General features: G+C 51.9%; 8 protein-coding genes across 8 annotated transcripts; 4 read left to right on the top strand and 4 right to left on the bottom strand.

Moving 5' to 3' along the window:
- Positions 1 to 1798: 1798 nt before the first annotated feature.
- L3040_004788 (uncharacterized protein) lies at positions 1799 to 4132 on the top strand (the record flags this gene model as incomplete). The annotated part of the gene is made up of 4 exons (XM_007291074.1): positions 1799 to 2869; positions 2922 to 3047; positions 3095 to 3175; positions 3224 to 4132. 4 exons carry the CDS (start codon positions 1799 to 1801, stop codon positions 4130 to 4132), a joined length of 2187 nt encoding a protein of 728 aa, XP_007291136.1.
- A 2680-nt stretch (positions 4133 to 6812) lies between these two features.
- On the top strand, positions 6813 to 8104 carry L3040_004787 (uncharacterized protein; the record flags this gene model as incomplete). The annotated part of the gene is made up of 3 exons (XM_007291075.1): positions 6813 to 7027; positions 7103 to 7685; positions 7739 to 8104. 3 exons carry the CDS (start codon positions 6813 to 6815, stop codon positions 8102 to 8104), a joined length of 1164 nt encoding a protein of 387 aa, XP_007291137.1.
- Positions 8105 to 8194: 90 nt separating this feature from the next.
- L3040_004786 (uncharacterized protein) lies at positions 8195 to 8992 on the bottom strand (the record flags this gene model as incomplete). Its single annotated transcript, XM_066156333.1, has 3 exons — positions 8195 to 8238; positions 8292 to 8356; positions 8607 to 8992. 3 exons carry the CDS (start codon positions 8990 to 8992, stop codon positions 8195 to 8197), a joined length of 495 nt encoding a protein of 164 aa, XP_066011747.1.
- A 1119-nt stretch (positions 8993 to 10111) lies between these two features.
- On the bottom strand, positions 10112 to 11117 carry L3040_004785 (uncharacterized protein; the record flags this gene model as incomplete). Its single annotated transcript, XM_007291076.1, has 4 exons — positions 10112 to 10222; positions 10293 to 10432; positions 10493 to 10955; positions 11013 to 11117. The coding sequence occupies 4 exons, from the start codon at positions 11115 to 11117 to the stop codon at positions 10112 to 10114; spliced, it is 819 nt and encodes a 272-aa protein (XP_007291138.1).
- Positions 11118 to 11345: 228 nt separating this feature from the next.
- Positions 11346 to 12304, top strand: L3040_004784 (uncharacterized protein; the record flags this gene model as incomplete). The annotated part of the gene is made up of 3 exons (XM_007291077.1): positions 11346 to 11365; positions 11432 to 11557; positions 11617 to 12304. The coding sequence occupies 3 exons, from the start codon at positions 11346 to 11348 to the stop codon at positions 12302 to 12304; spliced, it is 834 nt and encodes a 277-aa protein (XP_007291139.1).
- Positions 12305 to 12609: 305 nt separating this feature from the next.
- Positions 12610 to 15280, bottom strand: L3040_004783 (uncharacterized protein; the record flags this gene model as incomplete). Its single annotated transcript, XM_007291078.1, has 5 exons — positions 12610 to 13047; positions 13123 to 14372; positions 14421 to 14639; positions 14685 to 15061; positions 15108 to 15280. The coding sequence occupies 5 exons, from the start codon at positions 15278 to 15280 to the stop codon at positions 12610 to 12612; spliced, it is 2457 nt and encodes an 818-aa protein (XP_007291140.1).
- Positions 15281 to 15610: 330 nt separating this feature from the next.
- On the top strand, positions 15611 to 16342 carry L3040_004782 (uncharacterized protein; the record flags this gene model as incomplete). Its single annotated transcript, XM_007291079.1, has 1 exon — positions 15611 to 16342. One exon carries the CDS (start codon positions 15611 to 15613, stop codon positions 16340 to 16342), a length of 732 nt encoding a protein of 243 aa, XP_007291141.1.
- A 1538-nt stretch (positions 16343 to 17880) lies between these two features.
- On the bottom strand, positions 17881 to 20425 carry L3040_004781 (uncharacterized protein; the record flags this gene model as incomplete). Its single annotated transcript, XM_066156331.1, has 5 exons — positions 17881 to 18508; positions 18570 to 19361; positions 19653 to 19758; positions 19806 to 19940; positions 19990 to 20425. The coding sequence occupies 5 exons, from the start codon at positions 20423 to 20425 to the stop codon at positions 17881 to 17883; spliced, it is 2097 nt and encodes a 698-aa protein (XP_066011746.1).
- Between the last annotated feature and the right edge of the window lie 2475 nt (positions 20426 to 22900).

Genomic DNA, 22900 nt, shown 5'->3' with positions numbered 1-22900 from the left:
CACGACAACCTCCCCGACTTCTACCTCATCTACTCAACCTCAACTACAACATCTTCATTCTACAACATCCTCTTCTCAACTACCATCAAGTACAGTACTACCTACTACCTCACTTCGAATCTTTCCAGACATCTGCCATCTTGTACACGCGCCGGTGGTTCTTGCTCGATCAAGACAGCTTCCTTTTTGATAGATCGACAAAGGTATGTCTCCTCAGCACTGCTCTCCTACTTTTGCACCCTCTACACCCTCTGCACTCTCTCTACACATGCCCGAAGGCTCTTGTTTACCTCTGCATGACCTTGTACGAGCTCTTCCTCGGGCATTCTATGCTCGATCTCCCCTGGCACCGGTGGCAAGTCAATAACTGCATCATCTCTCCCCCTTCCCCCCTTTGAAGTCTCGCAAGAAAGCAGCATATCTCCAGCGTGGAAAAGGAGAGACCAAGTGGGCTCCGTTTTCATCTGGAGCTCTTGCCTGCTCCATTGTCTGAACCTGAATGCTCCACTCCGATTCCCTGTCTATTCACTCCGACCTCGATTTTGGTTTCCAATTCACCGAATCATTGAGTCGAGAGGTGAATACGCAAACCCGAGCTATTCACCTCTTCTCCCAATCGGGGTCGCTAAGACTAGCGGCAGTTGTGAGGAGCTAGTGCCTCCAAACCCGACCTATTCACCTCTTCTCCCAATCGGGGTCGCTAAGACTAGCGGCAGTTGTGAGGAACTAGTGCCTCCTTGAGCTGGTATAAACATCCCTCTCTGCCTCTTCTCCCTCCATTTCTTCATCCATACACAACATCAACAACAACACCTTCCAAGTACGTGCTTCTCTACTTACCCCTTTCATCTATCTTCATCATACATCAATACACATGCATCTACACAGCACATTCCCTTTACACAATTCAGATCTTTGGAGTCTCCTCCCATGACTAGGCGAACTTGCAAGTGGTCTATCTTGCTTGAGACCTCCCTCGAAGAGCAGTGCTTCTTCTGCTTTCAGTTCGGCTTTACCTTGCACTCAAGATCGATTTCCTATCTCGCCCCAACAATCTGCTTGTTCAGGTCTTCAAGTTTCCACAATAGCCTCCTCCCAAGGCAAGGCTGAAAGGGTCGGGGTTTTCCAGAGCCCTTCTATATCCTTCATCGATCTCTTTTTCCTATCTTCCCCTTTCCTTTTTGGTCTCAAGCGCCTCATCACAGTCTTATTCATTGACACACACTTCTTTGACATAACAGAAGCTAACTCGCACAAGCAGACTGTACGTACACCTCTACCTCCTCGAACCTCCTACTTCCAATCCTCGTCCAATAGCCTTCATCTCCGAGTCCTTGCATACAAGCTTTTACCCAAGATACGCGGGTAGCGCAGCGCGATCTTCGCATACCTCAAAGCGAATGAAGCTGATCATCTCATATCTCGGGCTATCGTTGCAATTCTAGAACCCACAAATTCACCTTCCAAGTCCTCTTCAATTCACCTTTGTGGTTTTGAGCATTTTTGTAGCTCGGCTCCCGCTTTTCCTCCCCCTTTTCCTATTCGCTACTATATAGCCCCTCCACCTCCGCGTTACGTCCTCCACAAGCAATTCTTCTTTAGGTCTCGAGGTGCACTGCAAAGCTAACACATCTTTTCCAACAGCGCTCTTCCTGCCAACCAAAAAACCGCTCTCCAGCCCACCAAAACCCGTTCTCCAAGCCACCAACCAACCAACCAAAAGAAAACCAGCAAGATAAATGTAAGTTTTGCCCCCAGAATCTTTGCCTGGGTATTTCTGACATTCTTGCAAGTAAAGATGTCTCAATACATCCAAAACACGACTTTTGAGGGTGGCCGGCCACAACAGACGCAGGCACCAACAATGCATCCTGGATACGAGGGCTTCAATCGAGGTTCGGGCCACGCCATGCACCCTGAAGAATACGTCTTCAACGACAATGCCGGCCATCAGTTCCAATACGGAGCTCAAGGCCAATATCCGCAAGGTGGTCAATTCTACGACGCGGAAGCTGCACAAGCCTTGCAGCATGCTTATGGGAAGGATCAGCCTTCCAACACCTTCCATCAAACCGGCGCCAGTATTGATAATGGTCGATCTTTTCAACAAGGCGGGCAATCCAATGGCCAACATGGACACACCCAGTCTTTCAATAATGCCCAAACCCCCCGAGCCTACGCCCATCTTCGCCAGCCCAGCGTCGACATGCATTTCAGCCAGCGAAATGCTTCCTCCTCTGGTCATCGAGGCCACCCTCAAGCCACCCATCAATCACCCAACTTCGAAATCCCCTTCTCTGCAGATGGCCTGCCCCAGCAATCGCCCCAGTATGGTGACCCAGCCATGCGTGGGGATTTGCCAAGACGCCAAAGTACTCAAACTGAGTACAACCCTTTCGGTCCTGTTGTGCCTTACACTGAAGGTGAGGACTATGAGGATGAGGATGAAGTTGAAGAGTACGACGAATTCAAGCAGGAGGGCAGTGCGAACTCCTCCGAGGGAGACACCGAAGATGAAAGTGTCGCCAAACTGGCGGTCTCACGCTACGAGAGCAACGTTCAAAACGAGCAGGCTTCACACCGTCTCACTATCACCAGCGAGGCTGCATACCATGCTGCAGCAGCCCAGCGAATCAACTCTGAGATTGCGAACAGACGAAATGACAAGGACTTTGTGGATACCTGTCCCACTGATCCTACTGAGATTCAAAACTTAGTAGGACTCATCTATGAAGCCCTCAAGTTTACCAAAGACGGTATCATCAAGGACAAGCCGAACAAAAACGGACGACCAGCCCAGGCTGTGAATCGAATGGCTGGAGGCTTCTATAAAACAGAGGCACTGGAAATGGCAGCATGGGGCATCTTTGTAAGTCACAGTCTTTCCTCTTTCAATTTCCCGTTGCTGATATCTGGAACAGGAGGACTGCAGAGTTGCCTCTTACGGCGTGTCCCTTGTAGAGACACATCACAAGGGCAAATTCGAGTCGTTCGATGTCCACCCAACTTTTTATGACCGCCTCAACGCGGTCATCGACACAATTGGTGTAGGTCTTCCCCTTGATTTTCCAGTGTTGATTACTGATTTTCATAGTGCTCAAAAGCCGCGTGTAAGCAAGTGCTGGATGCACCATTCCGCAACCGTCTTGTGAATGCCCCGATTTCCGAACTTCGGGTAAGCATATTTTCCCTCACTTCGAGAACCATGTCTGACCTTGAATAGATGAAAGTCGGAAACTCGCGCATTAACGGAAGGCGGGACAAGCAGAACCTCGCTGGTCGTGTAGCAGCGAAGGCTGGGCTCGACCAAGACCGTCTGGATGCAATGGCCAGAGAGAAGGCCGCGGAGGATGCAAGAATCAAGCGAGAGATAGAGGCTGCTGGAGGTGCCGATGAGAACTTTCCTCAGTCGGCCAAAAAGTCGGCCAAGAAGTCCGCCAAAAAGGAGCCAAATTCGTCGATGCCGCCGCCGAAGACTCCGACAAGAAAGAGAACCAACGTCGATGGTGCAACACCTACGAGCAAGCGTAGGAAAACTCCAGCCAGCACCCCGACCAAGATAAAGGAGGAGTATGTGACTCCAACAAGCACTCCAACACGCGGCTCTGCACGTCGCCTCGTGGTCCGCCGCCCATCGAACTACCAGCCGGTTCGCATGGGCAATAACTTTGGCACTCCGATCGACCCTGCTCTCAGCATGGGCAACTCCTTCCTCCCCCCTGCCCCGGAAATCACCGACGGCAATCAGCACTACAAAGAGCTGATTTGCGACACGCTTGGTGTTGTTCGGACCTACGGCGATTCTCTCGAGTTAGGTGACCTCCGATTGTACGCATATGCGTATAACGAAGACAAGATTGGGAACCAATGGCACACTCACGAATTGAGCAGTGATGAATATGGTCATGGTCACCTAGTGATCGCGAGATCTGGGGGGGGCCAGATCAGCATGCACTTGACGAGATTTCCGGCGCTGCAGAAGCTAGAGCCCTTGGCCAGAGCTCGAGGTGACCTTGCAAACATGGAAACGGCAAGTCCCCGTGCTCGTGCCTTTTATGGGCACCAACTTCCACACGAAACCCGCCAGGCGATGGGCCTGGAGCCGAACCAATTCGGAATCTGGGGTGGTTAGATGATTGCTGGGAATTTGGAGGCATGGCATGACTTGGAGTTTGGTTGGCATTTGGGCAAAGCGGGCGTTTTTCATAGGATGGGTTGGTTTCACGGCGGTCTGGTCCTGCCTGGTCCCTTTTTTATTTTCGAGAAGCGTGCGAGTGCGATGATACCCCCTTTAGATTTTGGCCTCCTCTATTTTCTCTTGGAGCATACATTGCGAATGGATTTTGGCGGGGCACAGAGAGTGCCACGATAGATAGTCGAATGAGAAAGAAAGCCATATTTCCTTGATTTTTGAGAATCGGTCTGTGATCTGCTCGTGAGCGAGTGGCCTTGGTGAGAATGTGCCGCAGTCTCTGTAAAGCTAACCTCTCTGTAGAGCCAACATCATCGGAAACTTTGCTGTTATATATTTTGGCAGCTGCATCCATCGCATCGACATAATCTTAATACCCACTTCCCCTCAACCCCCGAGCAGAAGAGAGAGAGGGGGGGGAGCCGATTATTACTCGTATCTTCTCTCTATCTACAACATTTTCATTCGGTTCCGAACATATATAACCCCTCCCTCCCTTCATCTTCTCCCTCTCCGAAAACTAATCTAAAACAATCCAGTCCCGTCCACATCCAATCCACCTCCTCTATACTCTCCGTCTGTCCTGGTCCGGGAAACGATACCCTCCCTCTGGAGAACACTTGACACAGTCTTCAAGTGACAGATAGACAGACATACAAACAGACACCTCTCTTCTAGACCGATCTCCCACGCGACAAAGATTCTCGTGACACCTACAAACAGACAGACAGACAAGCAGACAGTTAGATAGATAGACAGCAAACACCACCACCAGACATGGAAGTCCGAAATCCAAAATCTCGCACGTAGTCCCCGACCGAATTCACCAGCGTCCGCCAGTCGGGCTCGCCCAATTTGCTTCCATCCGCGCGAAAGCCCGCGCGGCGAGGTGGCGGACTCAAACAGCGATGCTTCTCGGTTTCCTCCTCCTCCTCCTCCTCCTCCTCCCTCTTCCTCTCCGTGCGCGATGTGTGCGGGTGTGTGTGTAGGTCGCAGATAACCCGTTCAAGGAGTCCGAAGAGGAGAAAAGAGGAGGAGAAGGGAGAGGGACTGTATCTAGCAAGATCTTTTTTTCTCTGGCATTTTAAGGAGAAGATAGATTAAGCTTACTTGATAGCTAGCCGGCGGAAGGTCACTTTCAGATAGAGTAGAATGGAAAAGAAAAGATTACCTCTCCCCACACCTTCCCTCCCTCCCCCCTCCCCCCCCCCGGCCAAAAAAGGATCAAAAAACAGAAAATTCCAGCAAAACTCAACTGGAAACTCATCATTTCATGGGGTATGAATGGTATGAGGTTCCAAGTCTACAAACCTAATCGAATAGGTTTCTCCGTTCACCAACAACCTGTGTACTTGGAAGCGGCCAGCAGGCTTTGTAGCCACTAAACCACCATGCCATTCCTCGAGGTTGATGATGGAGGAGGAGGTGGGAGTTGGCTTCTATAGAGTGGATATAATTTTTTTTGTTTGCTTCTCTGTGTGTGTGGGGCGGGAGAAGCGAGAAGAAGGGAGAAGGGAGAAGCGAAGGGCTGAGTGACTCAGGTACGGGAATGGGATTTTCGGTATTGATGATCTCGAAACTTAGACTAGATAGAGGTATACTTATATACTCTCTGTAAGAGCCGCAGCAGGCGATGAGGAATAACATGAGATGTGGAGGAGGGTAAAGGTTTGGATTAATGATTACGAGAGCTGATCGTATGGGGGACATGCTACGTATATATACATACATATATATTTTAATTCAGAGCTGGATGAGTGTAAGCCCTCAGGGGCCCCGGGTTGGAACTCTTACTAAATTACCTGCTGTTTTCGGGCGAGAGATGGTATATCAGGGCTCTGGTATCAATCAACCACATCCTGGAAAGCCCACAGAGGTACGTACGTCTATTTTAACGTCTGTTATAACCACCCTCTTCTCGATCCATTCAGCCAGCAGCTTTCTTCCATGGCCTTTACAGAAATGGCTGGCGGAGTGCATGCAGTACGGTAAATTGACGGTATAGTAATCAGCTATTACAAATAATAAGCTAGCAGCTTGCACCCAGACTTCACTCACTGCTGGGTAGGTAGGTAGCAGGTAGGTAGGATATAGAATGACGAAGAGCGGGCAGTGGTCTTGGCCGATGGCTTGACAGACAAGCTTCTTGACGGCTAAGAAACGGGTTGTGTTTTGTTTGTTTGGCTGGCTGGCTTGACGAGGCTGGCTACGGCAAGTTCGCTTCTGTTTATAGAATTTTTTCGGAAGCCGGGACGAATGCCACAACATTGTAATGAGGTAGGTATTTTTGCCTACAAGTTTAAATCGTCGAGCCCTCTGAAGATTTCTGGAATACTTAGGTGTGATGGGGCACAATAGTTATCGTAGTCGAATCGATTGTGCAAATCGGAGGGGTTGGGGGCTTTGTTTACTTGTTGACTTTCGGTGGGGCTCCTCGCTTACGAGCTGCAACCCCCTATTCCCATTCAGCCTCGCTGCAAAGACCCCTGCTAGCTCAGTCTTTACCTACGCCATCAGACATTTATTTATCCACCCAGAACCGATTTGAAGCTGCGCAAACCACCAACCTCAACAACAACAACCAACAACCTCATCTCATCAACCTCCATCAGTAGCCAAGATGCCGAACCCCGCATCCGGCGCAGCGACGCCCAACCCGCGCTTCACATCGCAAACCAAGACGGCCGAAGACCTCCTCAGCACGCAGACCGTCGGCCTGGTGAACCTCTCCGACTACCGCAAGCGGCGCGCCGAAGCCCTCGAGCAGAAGGAGCGGGACGTGCAAGATGCGATCTTGGGGGCCGTGAGCGCGCGCGCAACGCCCACCAGCGACGGGTGAGTCACCACCCACCCTCCCCTTGGAGATGAGGCGCGGACGACGAGGGGATAGGACTGATGGGCATAGTACAGCGCATCCACGCCCACCGAGCCACCCCTGAAGAAGAAGAAGAAGCAGGAGAAGAAAGCTAGAGGCGGCGCACCGAAATTATCTTTTGGGGATGAGGAGGACGAGGAGCAGGAGGGGGAGGAGGGTGGTGACGCCACTGCGACTGCGACTGCGACTGCGGCATCGACATCTGCGTCTCCGCGATCGGGGACGCCGAGCGAAGGATCGGTGAAGGAGAAGGAGACGAAGAAGAAGAAGAAGATGGGGGCTAATGCGAAGGTGGGTGTCGTGGCCAAGGCGTTGACGAAGGGTGCGCTGCTGCGAGAGGCGCAGACGAGGGAGAGCTTGAGGAAGGAGTTTATGGTGCTGCAGGAGGCGGTCAAGATGACGGAGATTGCGATCCCGTTTGTCTTTTACGACGGCACGAATATTCCGGGCGGGGTATGCAGGATCAAGAAAGGGGATTTCATCTGGGTGTTCTTGGATCGCAGTCGCAAAGTGGGTGCAGAGTTGGGGGTGGGTGAGAAGGTCAACAGCAGTAGGGAGTGGGCAAAGATTGGAGTGGACGATCTGATGCTGGTGAGAGGGAGCTTGATTATTCCCCATGTGAGTACTGAATCTGGAGGCAACAGATGGACACAAGCTGATATTGTATGCAGCACTACGATTTCTACTACTTCATTATCAACAAGAACAAAGGTCCCAACGGCTCTCTCCTCTTCGACTATTCCCCCGATCCTCCAACGACCGGAATAGCGTCTTCCGAACCCCAAGACCTCGACAATTACAACCCCCTTTCCAACCCGTCAACAAAACCCAAGGCTTCTCCCAACGAGCCTGTCAACAACTCAGACCTCGAAGGCCACAAAGACGATCCAACCATAACCAAAGTCGTCGATCGCCGGTGGTATGAACGGAACAAGCACATCTATCCCGCCAGCGTGTGGCAGCAATTCGACCCGGAGAAGGACTACCAGAAAGAGATCAAGCGAGACCGTGGTGGTAATGCGTTCTTCTTCTCTTGATTTTCTCTTGGTTTGCCTGCCCAGCCAGATAGCCGTCCCGCATTGCATATTGTCATCTTTGCGTGTATGCCGCTTTTGACAACATGTCAGTCATCCTTTGCGGAGGAAAAAAAAAAGAAAAAAAAAAGGTGGCTCTAGGAAGTCTCAGCTAGATACCCGGGCACCAAGATTTTGGTCACAAACTTACCTGTCGAAGATTCTTGCGTGGGTGTATCCCTAATTTCTGGCACCAATCCTCCCAAATCCAAGTCTCTAGAAAGGAATAGCTAGATTCCCAATGCATAGGTTCCAGCGCATCCATACGCTTTTTTTTTTCTTTTTTTTTTTTTCTTTTCAAATTTGATTTGCGCTGCGGTGCCAGGCGTACCGTGAACCAAGCGCATACCCAAGAAGCAAAAACGTGACTGAAGTCTCACGGTGCGGTCCGTCCACACAGTTTGAGTGAGCTGCGATAGTTTCTTCCCCATTTTCTCAATCGGGTAGAGCGAGCCAACCAAGTCACCCATAAACAGTCCACAACGCAACGCCCAGCCCCGTCAGCAAAACCCAGCCGGGCCAAAACAGCACCAGGAAGACGCCCTGGCCGCCGCCGAGCAGGAAGACCATGACCTCGAAGAAGACCCTCCGCCGGAGGCTCTCCGTCGCCGTCCAGGCCGTGGCGAGGGCGACGCGCGCGGTACACAGACCCAGCGCGGCGGCGTAGAGGGCGGCGTGGAGGGAGCTGCGGAGGAGAGCGAGGGAGAGCAGGTAGGCTCTCAGGAGGAGGGAGAGGGTCGTGCTGCTGAGGAGGCGGTGGGCTGTCCAGGCGAGGTGTGGGGAGGAGTGGTTCCGTGCTGGGGAGCGGACGGAGGTGGATGAGTGGGAGGAGGAGGAGGAGGAAGAGGCCATGTTGGATGCTGGCGTCGTCGTCGGGGCGATGGTGAGGATGGACATGAGTTTTAATAATAATTTATATATGTAAATATATATAAATATATATATACAAATATAAATATATATATATATATATAAATGTTTCTTTTTTTGGCCGAGGCGGTGAATCGTGGTGTGCGGGTGTTCTCTTCTGGGTATTTGCAATTTGCGATCGGGTGTCTATTTCTTTAATCTCGTCTTCTCTCTCTCTTTCTCTATCTCGAGTGTCGAATGTGGTTGTTTGGCTGGGTCTGTGGTGATGCCTGTGTGGAAGTTTCTGGATCTCGTCTGGTAGCCGAGGCGCGGGGTGGCGGTGGTATTTGCGTTGGGCGCGTAGGATTTCGGATATCCATATATGTAAGTACGACTAAAATATGTAAGGAGACAGGAGATAGTGCACGAATGGAATGTACAACGTATGTCCTCTGAAGTGGTTGATAGATAAGTGAATTGGTGAACTGATGTGAAAATAGTGTACGGAGGGGAAAAAGTAGCGGTTGTTGTTTATAGTTGGATAACATGGGTGAGTGATTACTATACGGAAGGATTTGGTGGGGGTCATCTGATCCGCCGCTTGGCATCTCGGCCCCATCCGGATGGTGTCTGTCTTGTCCAATCAAAAGAGCGGAGAGGATGTAGTTTGTTGCCATACAGTAAAGGGAGTTCCCGCTGCCAGTGACCCACCTGTGGTTGCTTCTGCGGTAGGTCCGGGATGCAGCGTGGGGGCCGATGTACTTACAGTAAAGGCAGGGATTGGGCATTCGGGATTGGGGAATGGCTGTCGCTTAAGTAGTATGGCGGGGTCGGTTTGTTGTTCACAATCACAATGAGGGGCAGATGGAGGGCATGGGAGAATCCTGGTGGGTATTTTAGTAATTGTATGTTGACATCGCTACGTGTGTGTTGGCATCGCTACGTGTGTTGACATCGCTACGTGTGTTGACATCGTTACGTGTCAGAGACCAGAACGGGTGATTGGATAGGAATCCGGGAGACGGGAGACGCTGGACCATCTTCAGAGCACCACCACATTGACGACTTATTGCATTGCTTGAGTTTAGAGAACCAGGGTATTGTTCCTCCGAAGACAGGGCGCTATTTGCCTCCTTGGTTGAAGTTCATGCTGTACCCGCCTGAAGCTGGATCTTTCTGCATCTGAAAGTTATCAGTCGACAAGCCAAAAGGCTTCAGGATACCATTCCCAAGCTATTCAAGTCGAGTCAGTGTTGGTCCAAAGTCCCAATGTCCCGATGTATTTATCTATGAGAGCACCTACCTCCTTCAACTTGCCCATCATCTCCCCCATCTCCTTTTCCTGCGCAGCTTTCGTCCTCGGCGGAAGCTGCACCAACATCCTCTGTACCAGCTTCCTGTCCGCCGCCGTCAGGTTGGTCATTTTCTCTAGCGTCTGGTAATCTGTGGCACCCGTTAGCCAGACAGACCTCTGCCATAACATCCAACCATAAAAAAACTCACCCTCCTCGGCCCCTTGCAAACTCGACCACCCGCCCAGCTCACTCCTAGCCCTTGCCCTCCTCATCAATGCCTTCCCCCTAATCCTTTCAATATCCGCCTGTCTCTTCCCCTTAGCAGACGTATCCTCCGCCTTCATAGCACCTTCACTAATAATCTCCTCATCAGCCTCCTCTGCCTCGGCCTCCACCTCCTCTTTGCCGTCGCTACCCTCCGCCCTCCCCCTTCCTTGAAGCCTATCGAGTCCATCCAGCGCCGCAGAAGCAGCCTTGACAGCCTCCTTCCAATCCTCCAGCTTCAAGTGACACGCCGCCACATTACTCTTCAGTACCGCAATCTCGTAGTCCAGGTAATTCGGGCATGTCGCGAGCGCTTTATCGTACGTCGTGATCGCCTCCTTCCAATCCGACTTGGCAAACAGCTCGTTGGCTTCCTTCTTCACGGTATTCGATTCCTCGACAAGAGCCTGGTCCGGGTTAGCAGCTGTCCCAGATCCACTCACCACCAATACAACAGTACGTACAGCCTCTTCCTCGGCAGAGAACCGGATCACCTCCTCGGGCTCCTCCGCCTTCACATCTGCCTTGTCCCGACCTTTGCGCTGGAACCGCTCTGTTCTGGACGACATGTTGAGCTTGCAAACGATGTTGCGTCTGGCTGGGTCGAGGGTGCAAATACGTAGATGTTGCGGAATTACTTCCGTTTGAGCTTCTTTGACCTCCGACCCTGAGCTTCATTCAGGTCACCGTAGTGGGGTGGGAGTCGAGTTTCGAGATCTATCTACCCCTCCCCCACACTTCACTTACTCACCTACCTCTTGTTGATACCTACGTTGCAAACGTCAACGACTCCAGATATGGCAAAGCCGAAGACTGAGTGTGGCCTTCCCCATTCCCCCTATCCGAGATGCCTCCCCAGAGCAGTGCTAACACCAGTATACAGCTTCCCACCCGTAAGGGCCTGTCTCTTCGACATGGACGGCCTCCTCATCGACTCGGAGGACAAATACACAATCAGTACCAATACCATCCTGAACAAATACGGAAGACCCAACATCCCATGGTCCTTGTACATAACCCTCGCCTCCCCTTCCTTCCATTTCCCCTCCTAACCGCCCCCCCTTCCAGGAAAGCCAAACTCCAAGGCCGGCCCGGCCCAGCCGCCGGCGACGTCCTACACGAATGGGCCCAGCTCCCCATCCCGCGCGCCCAGTACGCCTCGGAAGTGCACGCCCTCCAGCAAAGCCTCTTCCCAACCTGCGCCCCCCTACCCGGCGTCCCGGTCCTCCTCCGAAACCTGCACACGGCCACGACGACCACCCCCCCGCGGCGGCAGCTGCACCTAGCGCTAGCGACGAGCAGCCACCAGCACACGTTCGCGCTCAAGACGCGCCACCTCGAGCAGGACCTCATGCACGTCTTCCCAGCCGAGCGGCGCGTCCTAGGCGACGACGCGCGCATCGCTCCCGGCCGGGGGAAGCCGAGTCCGGACATCTACCTCCTGGCCCTGGCGGACGTCAACGCCACGCGGCCGGCCGGCGAGGAGGAGATCCGGCCCGAGGAGTGTCTCGTGTTTGAGGACTCGGTGCCGGGCGTGGAGGCCGGCAGGAGGGCCGGCATGCGCGTGGTGTGGTGTCCGCATCCGGAGCTGTACCGCGAGTTCCAGGGGAGGGAGGGGGAGGTGCTGGCGGGTCAGACGGGCCAGGCGGGGGAGGTGGATATGCATCTTGTGGGCGAGGTGGGAGATGGCTGGGCTGACTATTTGCCTAGTTTGGAGGCCTTTCCGTATGAGAGGTATGGGATTGTGGTGAAGTGAGCTGATGGGTACTCTGAAGCACCACATATTTTTTTTTACGTATATACCACTGCCCTCCCAGCCTTCCAGCGGCCGAAGACGGACACGATAAAGATAAGCGAGGATCGAATAAACAATAAGCAATAGAAAATCAAGGTAGGACTGCTCCAAATGTCTCCCAAAGCCCGTGTACATTGTTTTCCCCCCTGGTATCTCTAAAAACCCCCCCATCCCCCCGGCCCCTCCCCTTCATAGATTCTAAGCCCCCAGTCTAGTCCAATTCATATTGCCAATGCCCATCCAACAAATTAAAGAATATTAGATTACTACAGATGCGCCCTCGCATGCATCGCCTGCCTCCTCTTCTTCTGCTGCTTCCTCCCCAAGTCCGTCCGATCCTCCTCGCTCAGCATCTCCCCAGCCGCCTCATCAAAGAGTTTTTGCGCAATTCTCTCCGTCAAGCCCAGCACGCGCGTCGAGACCGTGGCGCCATCCCGTCGATTCTTGCCCTCCCGCCTCGACTGTGCGATCCTCTCGATGAAATCCCACAGCCGGCCCTGGGCGACGATGTGGCCGGTGTCCGAGTTGCGGTCCGGGGTCCAGTCGGGCGCGAGCTTGGAGCGAGGCAGGATCTTGGGGTCGCGGCTCTTGGCCACGATGACGATGCCCTCTTCCTCCAGGCGGACCCAGGCGTTCTTGAGCGTTTCCTTGTTGACGGCTTCGAAGTAGGAGAGGTCGCCTTGGTGGTACAGGGTTTTGCCAAGCTAAACAACACGTACGTGTATGTTAGTGGGGGAATCTACATGACATGGCATGGCATGATGATGAGGAAGACTTACAAGCTGTGCACTATCCTGGCACTTCTTGACATCTAGCCATCCGTCTCCTTTGTAATTTAGCGGCGGAGTGTATCCCATTAATGCTACAGCACCGAGCCAAAACGCTTCAACGAATGGCCAGATCAAGAAGCAGTAGAAATCAAAGTTCTCGCGGCCTGCAGCACGCTCTTCCTCTGCTAGACCGACAGCAATGATGTTGCCCCTGTCATCCCAGTCCAGGGCAACAACTTTGTCACTCTCCAGCCCCTTGAGAGTCTTGTCTAGATTCACTTCAAGCCCTTCGGTAGGGTAGATAAATTCTGCCCTGAAAAGTTGCGATAGGAACAAGACTTGTTCTCGCAGGGCCTCATGTGAGATTTTCTGATTGTCAGGACCACCTCCGCGCTTGACACGAGTATACATGGCGGCGCTGACCAAAGCTTCCGTGATGAAGAGATGAATGGTCATATTTCGGTAGAAAGACAGCTGGAATCGATCGACAGCGTAATATGTTGGCTCAGGCAAGCCCTCTACGCGACCCACAAGATCTTTGCCCAAGACACCCAGAGCACGGTCAATGACTGCGGACGTTGGTGTCTTGCCGAAATGAGCGACTCGTCCACCTTTGGACCGTACTCGATCGCTGAGCCACTCAACTCTCCTGACCAGCTCAGACTGCCCAACGCCTCTCCCTCTCAAGGTCAAGAGCACAGTGCCTATCAGGGCAGTCGGCATGACCACAGATACGGCATTGATATCCGAAAGAACTTTGTAGCCCAGCGTTCGAAGCAATTTCTGTTTCGTAGCGGGATCAATAGTGCTCTTCATATCGATTCCTTTAGGAATAGCCGTAGTCCGAGACTGTTGATTCTGGATGAATTCTCGTAGACTCCATGGCTCGTGGAATCTAATATCAACCCGTCCAAGTTGCAAAGATAACACCGAAGATGCTGACAGAAAGTCTGCCAGATTCTCCTTCTTCTTCGGCATTCCCAGCAGTTCTGTGACATATCCTTCCGTCTCAATAACCTTGTCGTACTGCGTACTTACTGGGCAGATAATTGTGTCTTCTACTCGACCGGAAAGGATACTGTCTAAAATGAAGCTCAGAATTCCGAATTTCGGAGGTAACAGTTTGCCGGTTCTCGATCTTCCACCTTCGATGAAACATTCGAAGTTGAAGCCTCCTTGGAGGAGAGTGTCAATGTATGACTGGACCAAAGTTGTATAGAGAATGTCGTCGCCAAAGCTCCGTCTGATCCACATTGCTCCTGTAAACCTTCAGTATTAGAGCCCAAAGATTTGCTTCCAGTACACACCAGCATGCTGCAGAAAGCTCCCTACGACGGGGAAGTTCAAGTTGTCACCGGCCACAACTGTGGGAAGGCCCAGACCGAGACGATAGCAAATTAAATGCATCGAGACATAGTCAACATGCGAACGGTGGCAAGGTAGAAAAATAATGCTCTGCTTATTCTTCTCCGCCTTTTCCGCTACCGTCCGCAGTCGAATAACCTCCTCACTTGAGACATGTATACCTGGTTATATAAGCATGGCTCAATCAGCACTGTCGCAATACTCACCCTGGTGATATGCCCTCGTCAGAAGCTGGGTGCACATATAGTATGCCGACCTGATGAATGGCTTGCTCTCCATCTTACAGATCATATCTCCAGTCCATTTCTCACTTAGGTCTTGCAAACTTTGCACAATGACCAATTTCCTCTGCGTCCTTTTGCCTGCGTACAGCGGATCATCCTTATTCAACAATCCTTCCTTCTCCTCAACCGCGATTCTCTTCTCCGCCAACTCCATTATGCGCTTTTGCAAGATAGGGGTGGAGAGGACAGCTTGTGTCATGGCTTCCGAGAACCCAGAATAGAAGATTGGCTGTCCGATGAAGTTGTTGTAGGCACGCCACCCAGTCCCGGAAACGTGAAGGGAGACTTCTCTTAGGAATCTAAAAGCTGTCAATACCATTCTGAACGGAACGAAAGCGTACGTACTCTAGAGGACTCGATCTAAACCTCGCCATGTTTTCCACCAGGTTCCGGTCTCCATCTTTCTGCGAGTCGGGGGGCTCGATATAGCCACTCGGGTGCAGCGTAACTTGGTCCCCCAGAATATCCAAGTCTGGTGCCGAGGCTCTTGAGCCAGAGGCGTTCTGCGAGTCTACCATTGTTTCTATTTCCCGTTCCGAGTTGAATATACTTGCAGGGTCAGAGGTCAGTTCTTCGAGCGAGTGGTTTGAGTAGTAATCTCATGGTATACGTTGGTGGGGCACGCATCAAGTCTTGGGCTGTGACAGTTGGGAGCGCAGCCTCGGTGGAAGTCTGAAAATCTGGGGTTAGCCGGAGCTCAGCCGACTTTAGCGTGGAGTCAACAACACCGTAGGTAAGCTTTTGTGAAAAGCTCCCTGCAGCTTCCTGTCGCACTCCCCAGCACAACCATCTCAATCCGCACCCGGATTCGCAACACTCTCCGGAGAGGCAGTGGCGACAGCCTCGCCATGTCAGACAAACAGAACATTGCGCGCGATCTCCTGAAACGAGCTCACTCCCCCGATACCACAAGCAGAATCTTCACCGAGAAAGTAAAGACGCGCCCTCTGCACCTCAAACCCACCGAATCCTTCACGACCACAGGGCAGCAAGCCCGCCGACTGGCCCGCCAGCAGAAGCTCTCACGGAGGAAGAAGTTGAAGCCGGCCCCCCTATCTGCGCGCCAAAAACGAAGTCTATGTCTCTACGATGTCCCCAAGTTGCAGCAGAAATACGCCATCTACGAGCCGCTGCATAAGATGTGGATAGGCTATATCCAGGAACTCCTGTGGGAGGACGGTATCATGCGGGAGGTTACGCCTGCAGCAGCTGCAAAGCTGTCTAGTGCCGATTTCCATGGGGCTGAGGTGGAGGTTGTGAGGAGCAGGTGTGTGGGGAGGGTAGGCACGAAGGGGATAGTGATCAGGGACTCGAGGGGCACTTTTGAGGTGGTTACGAAGAGGGACGTGGTGAAGATGTTGCCAAAGGAGCATACGATATTCAGGTTCTCGGTGCCGAGGCCGGCGAGGAACAGAGATGTCGACGAGAAGTCTGGCGCGGGAGATGAGGAACAGGCTGGAGGCGAGGAGGAGGATCCAGATAGAGATCTGGTCTTTGAATTGCATGGAGAGGAATTTCAATTCCGGGCCGCGGTTCGGGCGAGTAAGAAGTTCAAGTTGCATTTCCGGAAGGATCTTTGAAGGGTATCTACCTGGGGCTACAGCTCGAGCGAACACCCAAAAAGAGTATACGAAACTCCAGTGTCCAGGAAGTGGTCAGAAGGAGCTACAAGATATGCTCTGACCCGACAGTACACAGCTTTGCTGTATACTCAGGTGGAAGCTGGGAAGCTTGGGACTCCTAGGCTGAGAGAAGGACGGACGAAACATCTCAGAAGCTACACCTGTGTCAACGCAGCACTTCACAGCCACCAAGACCAGACATCGGAACTATGGATACCGTGCGCGCAAATGCCAAGAAAAGACGACGCAGAAGCAGCAGCAGCAGCAGCAGCAGCAGGCCAGCAAGAGGTCTACCGGGTCAGCCGCAGATAACTCGCTTGCACCTGATGGTAAACAAAATGCAAAAAACCATTCCACCCACACCGGGTCAGCCGCAGATAACTCGCTTGCACCTGATGGTAAACAAAATGCAAAAAACCATTCCACCTACACAGCCAGGCGTTTTCTCTCTCTCCGAGAAGCCAGACATCGTACCGTTCACCCGCTTCTCGCTTAATTTTTTTTTTTTTTGAAAAAAAAAAAACCCCCCGCCAGTGCCAACTTTAAAGATAACCCCTTCAACTCAGGGCCCGCTAAACCCCCACCTCCGCCCTCCCCCCCCCCACGACCTTTCTCCCACCGAGCAAGCACATCTATCGCCCTTCACGAGATGGCAAAGATACCACGGTACAGGCCTAAGTATTACCCCTCGAGGGTGCCTTAAAAGTTTAGTTTCCACTTTAAACCCCCTGTTTTCCCTACCCTCGAGGGGTAATACTTACGCCTGCGACGTAGTACAACGACACATGACATATATGAGGCAGCAAATTTCAAAGAGCATACTTACTCACCACAGGTACCCGATTGCTATCTTCTTTGCAGTATGCCACGCACAGAACGGTATCATTCATTCACTTTCCAAGCCCTAGCTCCTCCCTTCTCCCAAAAGCCCAGCTAGTCATATCTACCTTTCTGGGCAAAATTTTCCGCACCAGATCTAGCCATATGCCCCCCTTAACGCCGGTTCAGTAGCCCGCCACCCCGCCCCAACCAACTGCGGATATAAAGTCCAAGACAAAAAAACCCCTTATGCTTCGGCGTTCCTCTCCAAGAAATTATCTTGTTCTAATGTGAACGCCATAACGCCATGCTCAGCAAATGCCCCATTTTTTGTCTCCTAATCCAAAATAAATGCAATGCTCGCCATGTGCACAGATCCAGAAAGTGCAAGCGACGCAACGCTCAACACGAAAGTCATCGTTCATCCTTTGATAGTGTCGTTGTCCGGTCTCCCCGACCCGCCTTCTCTAGCTCGAGTCCCGAAAATGCGGGTTAATTTCAGGTAAAATTTTAGAACCCAAGCTGATATCTATTTTACTTGAATATATGGGGTCGGCGAGTTGAAGCCCCATCATTTCGTGCCTGTCTAGTATGAACTTCAACTTATGTTCATAGAATCACGCAAGCTTCGCCTGAAAAGCCAAGTGTGTATATTGTAGATTCTGAAACTCGAGCTCTCAAGCATAGGGTGGAGGATAGTGGTTGTTGTTGTGTTGCGGAGGTGGTGGGCCGAAGTGGTTCTGAGAATGGTGCACGATCTGGTTAGGCGGTTGGTAATACTGCTGATAGGGGTGATTCGGCAGCGAGAAATCAGCCTTGGCAAGCAGCGGGTTCAAGATTCCACTTGGCAGCGCAGGTCGTGATGGAGGTGGCGCCGGGGGTCTGCTCGTGGCCGGTGCTTGTGTGTTATGGAAGAACTGGCCGAGGGAGTTGCTGCTCTGTGGAGCCATTGGTGATTGCTGTAGATCGTCGCTCGGGAACCCCCATTTCTTTTTCAAATCGGTGCTGATGAATCCGACTTTCCAGCCGGTTTCCTTGCGGATCTTCTCGAAGATCTCAAGGACCTCCTCCTGCTCGCGGCGGTGGACGAGACACTCGGCCGCGATCGCGAGAGACCTAAGTGCAACACTGGCAACGCCCCTATCCTTCACGTGCGCAACGATCCCACAGATCAGATGAGCATGATGCATCTGCATGTGGTTCATCTCTTCCGTGTCCGTGGACATCAGCGGGTTAATCTGTGCCAACAGGCACATGGCAGTGTGGTAGAACAAGCGACCCACGATTGTAGCACGTTTGATCAGCCTGAGTATTGTCAGCTTGCTTCTACAGAAAAGCAAAAAAGACCATTGTTGTTGGTACTTACCAGACTTCCGGAAAGGCGGATTTCGAGGTGGTCTGTGGAGGATGTAAGAATCCCATCGGCTGCATCGTTCTCGGCACATTGGCATTCCAGCGGTCGCACAGGTCCTTCCATCTTTTCCACTCTGAAAACCTGGTCTGGAGTCTGACTTGCTCATCATGCGGTGATGCCTCCTGGAATCGTGGTACAGAAGCGCGGAAATTCGCTATCTTTCCAACGATGTAGAGCATTCGGTGTACCCAGATCTCCTCCTTTCCGGATTCTGTCTCTGCTTGAAGGTTCATGTCTAAGCCCCATTGATCTGGCTCCCACGCCACTTGCCAGTTGAAATGAAGACAGCTCAGAAGTTCCATGCCCACATTCAACCAGAAACATGCTGCACCAATTCCTGTGCTTCTCGCATTCCATCCACACTCCTTGATCAAAGCTCGCGCACCAGCAATGTGATTCATGCGCTGCATTGCTCGCTCTGACATGATCTCGTAGACGTTCAAGATGACTGCCGTTGTCGCGCAGCAGACGGTATCTCGGTCCGGGTTTTGCAAAGACTTTAGGAGCTGGGTGGTTGCCGTATCGTAGTAATAGAGCGCCTTATCTTCGTGGTACATCGGGTTAACCAAGGTCAAGTGACGAGCACCACATGCAAGAAAAGCGTTGAGCAACATGGATTCTGAGAGAGCATGGAAAGGAAGGATTCTCGAGAAGTGCTTCTGGTCATCCATGCTGTCCATCCATAGACCGACCTCCTCAACAAAAACTTGCATGAAGAGAACCTCCTCTGGCGAACTGAGATATCTGCGGGTTTCATTAGGGATTGGTGGCTCGGGATTACTGTAACTAGATGGTGGCGGCGCCAGAAATGACTCGCTGCCAGCGACGGAACGGTGGTGGCTGGGTGGTCTCGAATGGGTTGAGTGGGTTGAGTGGGTTGAATGGGCTGAATGGGTTGAATGGGTTGAATGTGTTGAGTGCGTTGAATGGGTTGAGTGGGTCGAATGGGAGGCACTTGGTCCATTTTCTGAATATGGTCCTGTGGATTGTATAGGAGGCAAAGAGTTGTTGTTAGCCATAGCTCGAACTGGGTACTGTGATGGCTCTTGAGGGGGTGTAATCGTCCGGTCGAGGTGGGCGTATCGGCGCAGGCCTCCTTGGTACTCGGACGCGATTTCTCTGCTCTCATCTTGGAATTTGACTAAATTCAATCAGCAATTGAAGGTCGACTGGCGTGACAAATATGACCTTTCCAATCCGCTGTCGGTGGTATTATCGGCGGGTCTTGAACCTGGGTATCTATAAAATTGAGGCGTACCCCCCTTTTACATGTCCGACTCGATTTGCGACAGTTCGCACAGCCTTTATTTTTCGCAGAGTAACCTATTGACAGGATTAGCGGGCGTACGAGCATCTGCGGGCATGTACCGACCTTCATCGCACTTCAAATGGCGCTCTCTGCAGGTGAGACATCCCGTCCTGACTCTCTTCGGCTTGTTGGCAGCCGGCTGGATAGGCCCTCCATCCTCCGTGAGCTCTGACGACTTGAGAGCCGTCATCGAGTATGTTCTCTGTGTATGCTGCGTGTTTTGTTGTGGATACAGAGGTGAAGTTTGCGAGGTATATCTGTCGGAAGAGAGCGGTAGAGAGAGTTGCCGGTCCACGCTCCGCGTGAGTTCTGAAGCAGTAGCAGCCAAGTAAAAGGGTAAATGTTGTTGTTGATGTTGGAAAGGGTAGCCGATTCCCTTGATTCCAAGCGCGAGGTAGGCTTGGCTATCGAAGACGGCCACTACTGTATAAAGGCCCTGCGCGATGACAGTGAGGACCTTGCTGGCGGAGGTGGTGGTAGATGCTTTGGGTCCTTGCATCAGACATTGGCACTCCCATTTGGGCTTCTAGTGTCAAGGTAGATTGTAAATAAAGAATGGATGATGGGGGGGGATGGGGGGGATGGGGGTGCAGGATGAGCAAAGCTCAGGTTGCCGAGAGAGATGGAACGCGGAGAGTCGACGATCCGATGGACGGTTGAAGTAACCTGATTACCCTGATTACCCTGGTTACCCAAGCCTACCCTAGCCTACCCTAGCCCACCCTAGCCTACCCTAGCCCCACCCTAGCCCACCCTACCCTACCCTGCCCACCCTGCCTTACGACGAGCGAGGAGGACGAGACCGAGACCGAGACCGACTCTCGACAACTGAAACCTTCCCGGCGACCACGAACAAATCAAGCTGGTGTGGCAGGAGTGTGGTAGTGGTCGTGGCATCTGCAGTTAAAGCTTTGGCTCAATGCCGATATACTCTGTGGACCAGAGTAAGCTACTACTAGCTCTGTTCAAGTCTCAAGAGGCTTCGTTGTTGTGCCGAGTAGAGTAGAGACAATAAAGGTAAAGCGAGAAGATTGTCGGATGGTGGGTGGTGTTGTCACGGTCGTGGGTAGGTGTCCGTAGGTTGTACTCCGTACGGTGATGATGAGTACTCGCCGCTGCAACTCCGGCCAGGTAGTAGTAAATAAATACTGTACTACGACGTCCCAGAAAAATGTAGTAGTAGCTACTAAACCTAACCGGGTGCCCTCTCTTTGCCCGCCATTACCTTTCTTTGCCTTTGCCACGAGGTCCCAAGATGGATGGGTAACAGTAAACCATGCAATTGAATATCATGTCGGACCGATGCATCGCTAAGTAAGTCTTTTTGTACTCTTGCTACAATCCATCTGTCCATCCATCCATCCATCCATCCATCCACCCATCCATCTATCCATCCATGCATGCATGCATCCATCCATCCATCCATCTGGTGCGACCCACCTCCCCTCGGCAAGACTTGAAGAAGCGAGATAGAAGGAGAAAACAAGCAGAATATCATCTATAACACCTTGTTGCGACTCGGATTCAAGAGGAGTGCCCGTTACCAACCAACGCTTGCCACAGGTATAAGCGACTCTGAATCCGATTAGTTTTCTTATCATTCTTGGCTGCTCGTCTCGGCTGCACTACCCCAGAACATACGACCAGGTAGGATTTGGGCCGTCAACTCAATTGTCCAGGCGCCCCTAAAAATAAACGATCAATACTCTCCCCTGCTGTCTATTCCAGACAGCAGATACTATATCGCATTCAATCAACATTCATCCGGACCCCTAAGCCCGCAGCCAGATCAAGAAGCCTTTGCTTCGACAGGCAACCGGGACGACCTAGCAATATGGCAGGGACAATGTGCGGCCCGGCAGTGACCCTTTTGTACTCCTTATGGCATAGCACACCATAGCACAGCTATAGCTGGTCAATCATGCTATCAGTACCTGCCCTACCAACCTATGTTATGTACTGGGTCCGGGTGCCATAGCTCCTGAAACCCCCAACCCGTTGATACAAAGCGACGCGGTAAGAAAGGCTCCCTCGCCGGCCAGAGACATACAATATCTGCAGCGGGAACCGTAAGGGGAGAGAGATGCGGACCACGAGGAGAAAGTGTTGAGACTGCGACGGGTAGCCGCTTGTGACTTGATTTGATAGTCAGCTGCAGGAAGCCTTCGAGATGGGCAGCGCGGTTGTGGTTGTGTGGTTGTGTGGTTGTGAGATTGTGAGATCCAGCAACGCCAACGGCTGCCTACCTACGCCTCCTGCAGTTGCAGTTGCAGTCGCTGTCGCTGTCGCTGTGGTTGTGGTTGTGGTTGTGGCTATCGCGGTGCGCCCCGGAGGTTCCCGTTCTGGGGAAAAGTAACGAAGATGTCATGAGCGGCCCGGGAAATACCCAACAACGTCGACTCGATGTCGTCTGCTCTGCATAGCCAGCTCGTCAAAGCTTCATTGCTTGTCTGTTTTCCAGGGTTCAGGTGTCCTGCGGCGGGGAAGTCAACGAGATGATCCAGTTACAAATGGAAATAATCGGTGGGGTCACGATTGTACTAAACTTGAATTGTGGTATGGTCACGTGTTGATATGGTAATGATAGATAAGGATAAGGATAAGGATAAGGATAAGGATAAGGAACCTCTGGCCGGTGTTTTTGGCTTCATTTGCAGCTCTTATACTTGTTCACCTTACCATACCTTCCTTACCTTAGCTTACCTATAGAGCGAATCTCTGCTTGAGGTTTTCCTCACAGCAATACTTATATATATACATATATAAATATAGATAGTGTATCACTCGCAATCATGATCATGGTGTTCGGGCATATGAAGTCCGAATCCTCAATAACTTATTGCCTATCTACCTTCCTACCTACCATACAGTACATATCATCCCAACTAAGCCCCCCTTCAAGAGCCGCCATCAACGCCACCCCGAACACGGTAAATATTTCTCGATACGGAAAGCAGCTTCCCCAGCTGCTTGC

This window comes from Drepanopeziza brunnea (assembly GCF_022702325.1).
Source record: "Drepanopeziza brunnea f. sp. 'multigermtubi' strain 214-2 chromosome Unknown ctg7, whole genome shotgun sequence".
NCBI lineage: Eukaryota > Fungi > Ascomycota > Leotiomycetes > Helotiales > Drepanopezizaceae > Drepanopeziza > Drepanopeziza brunnea.
The sequence above is the reverse complement of the archived record's forward strand: the minus strand, read 5'-3'. Positions and strand labels throughout refer to the sequence as shown.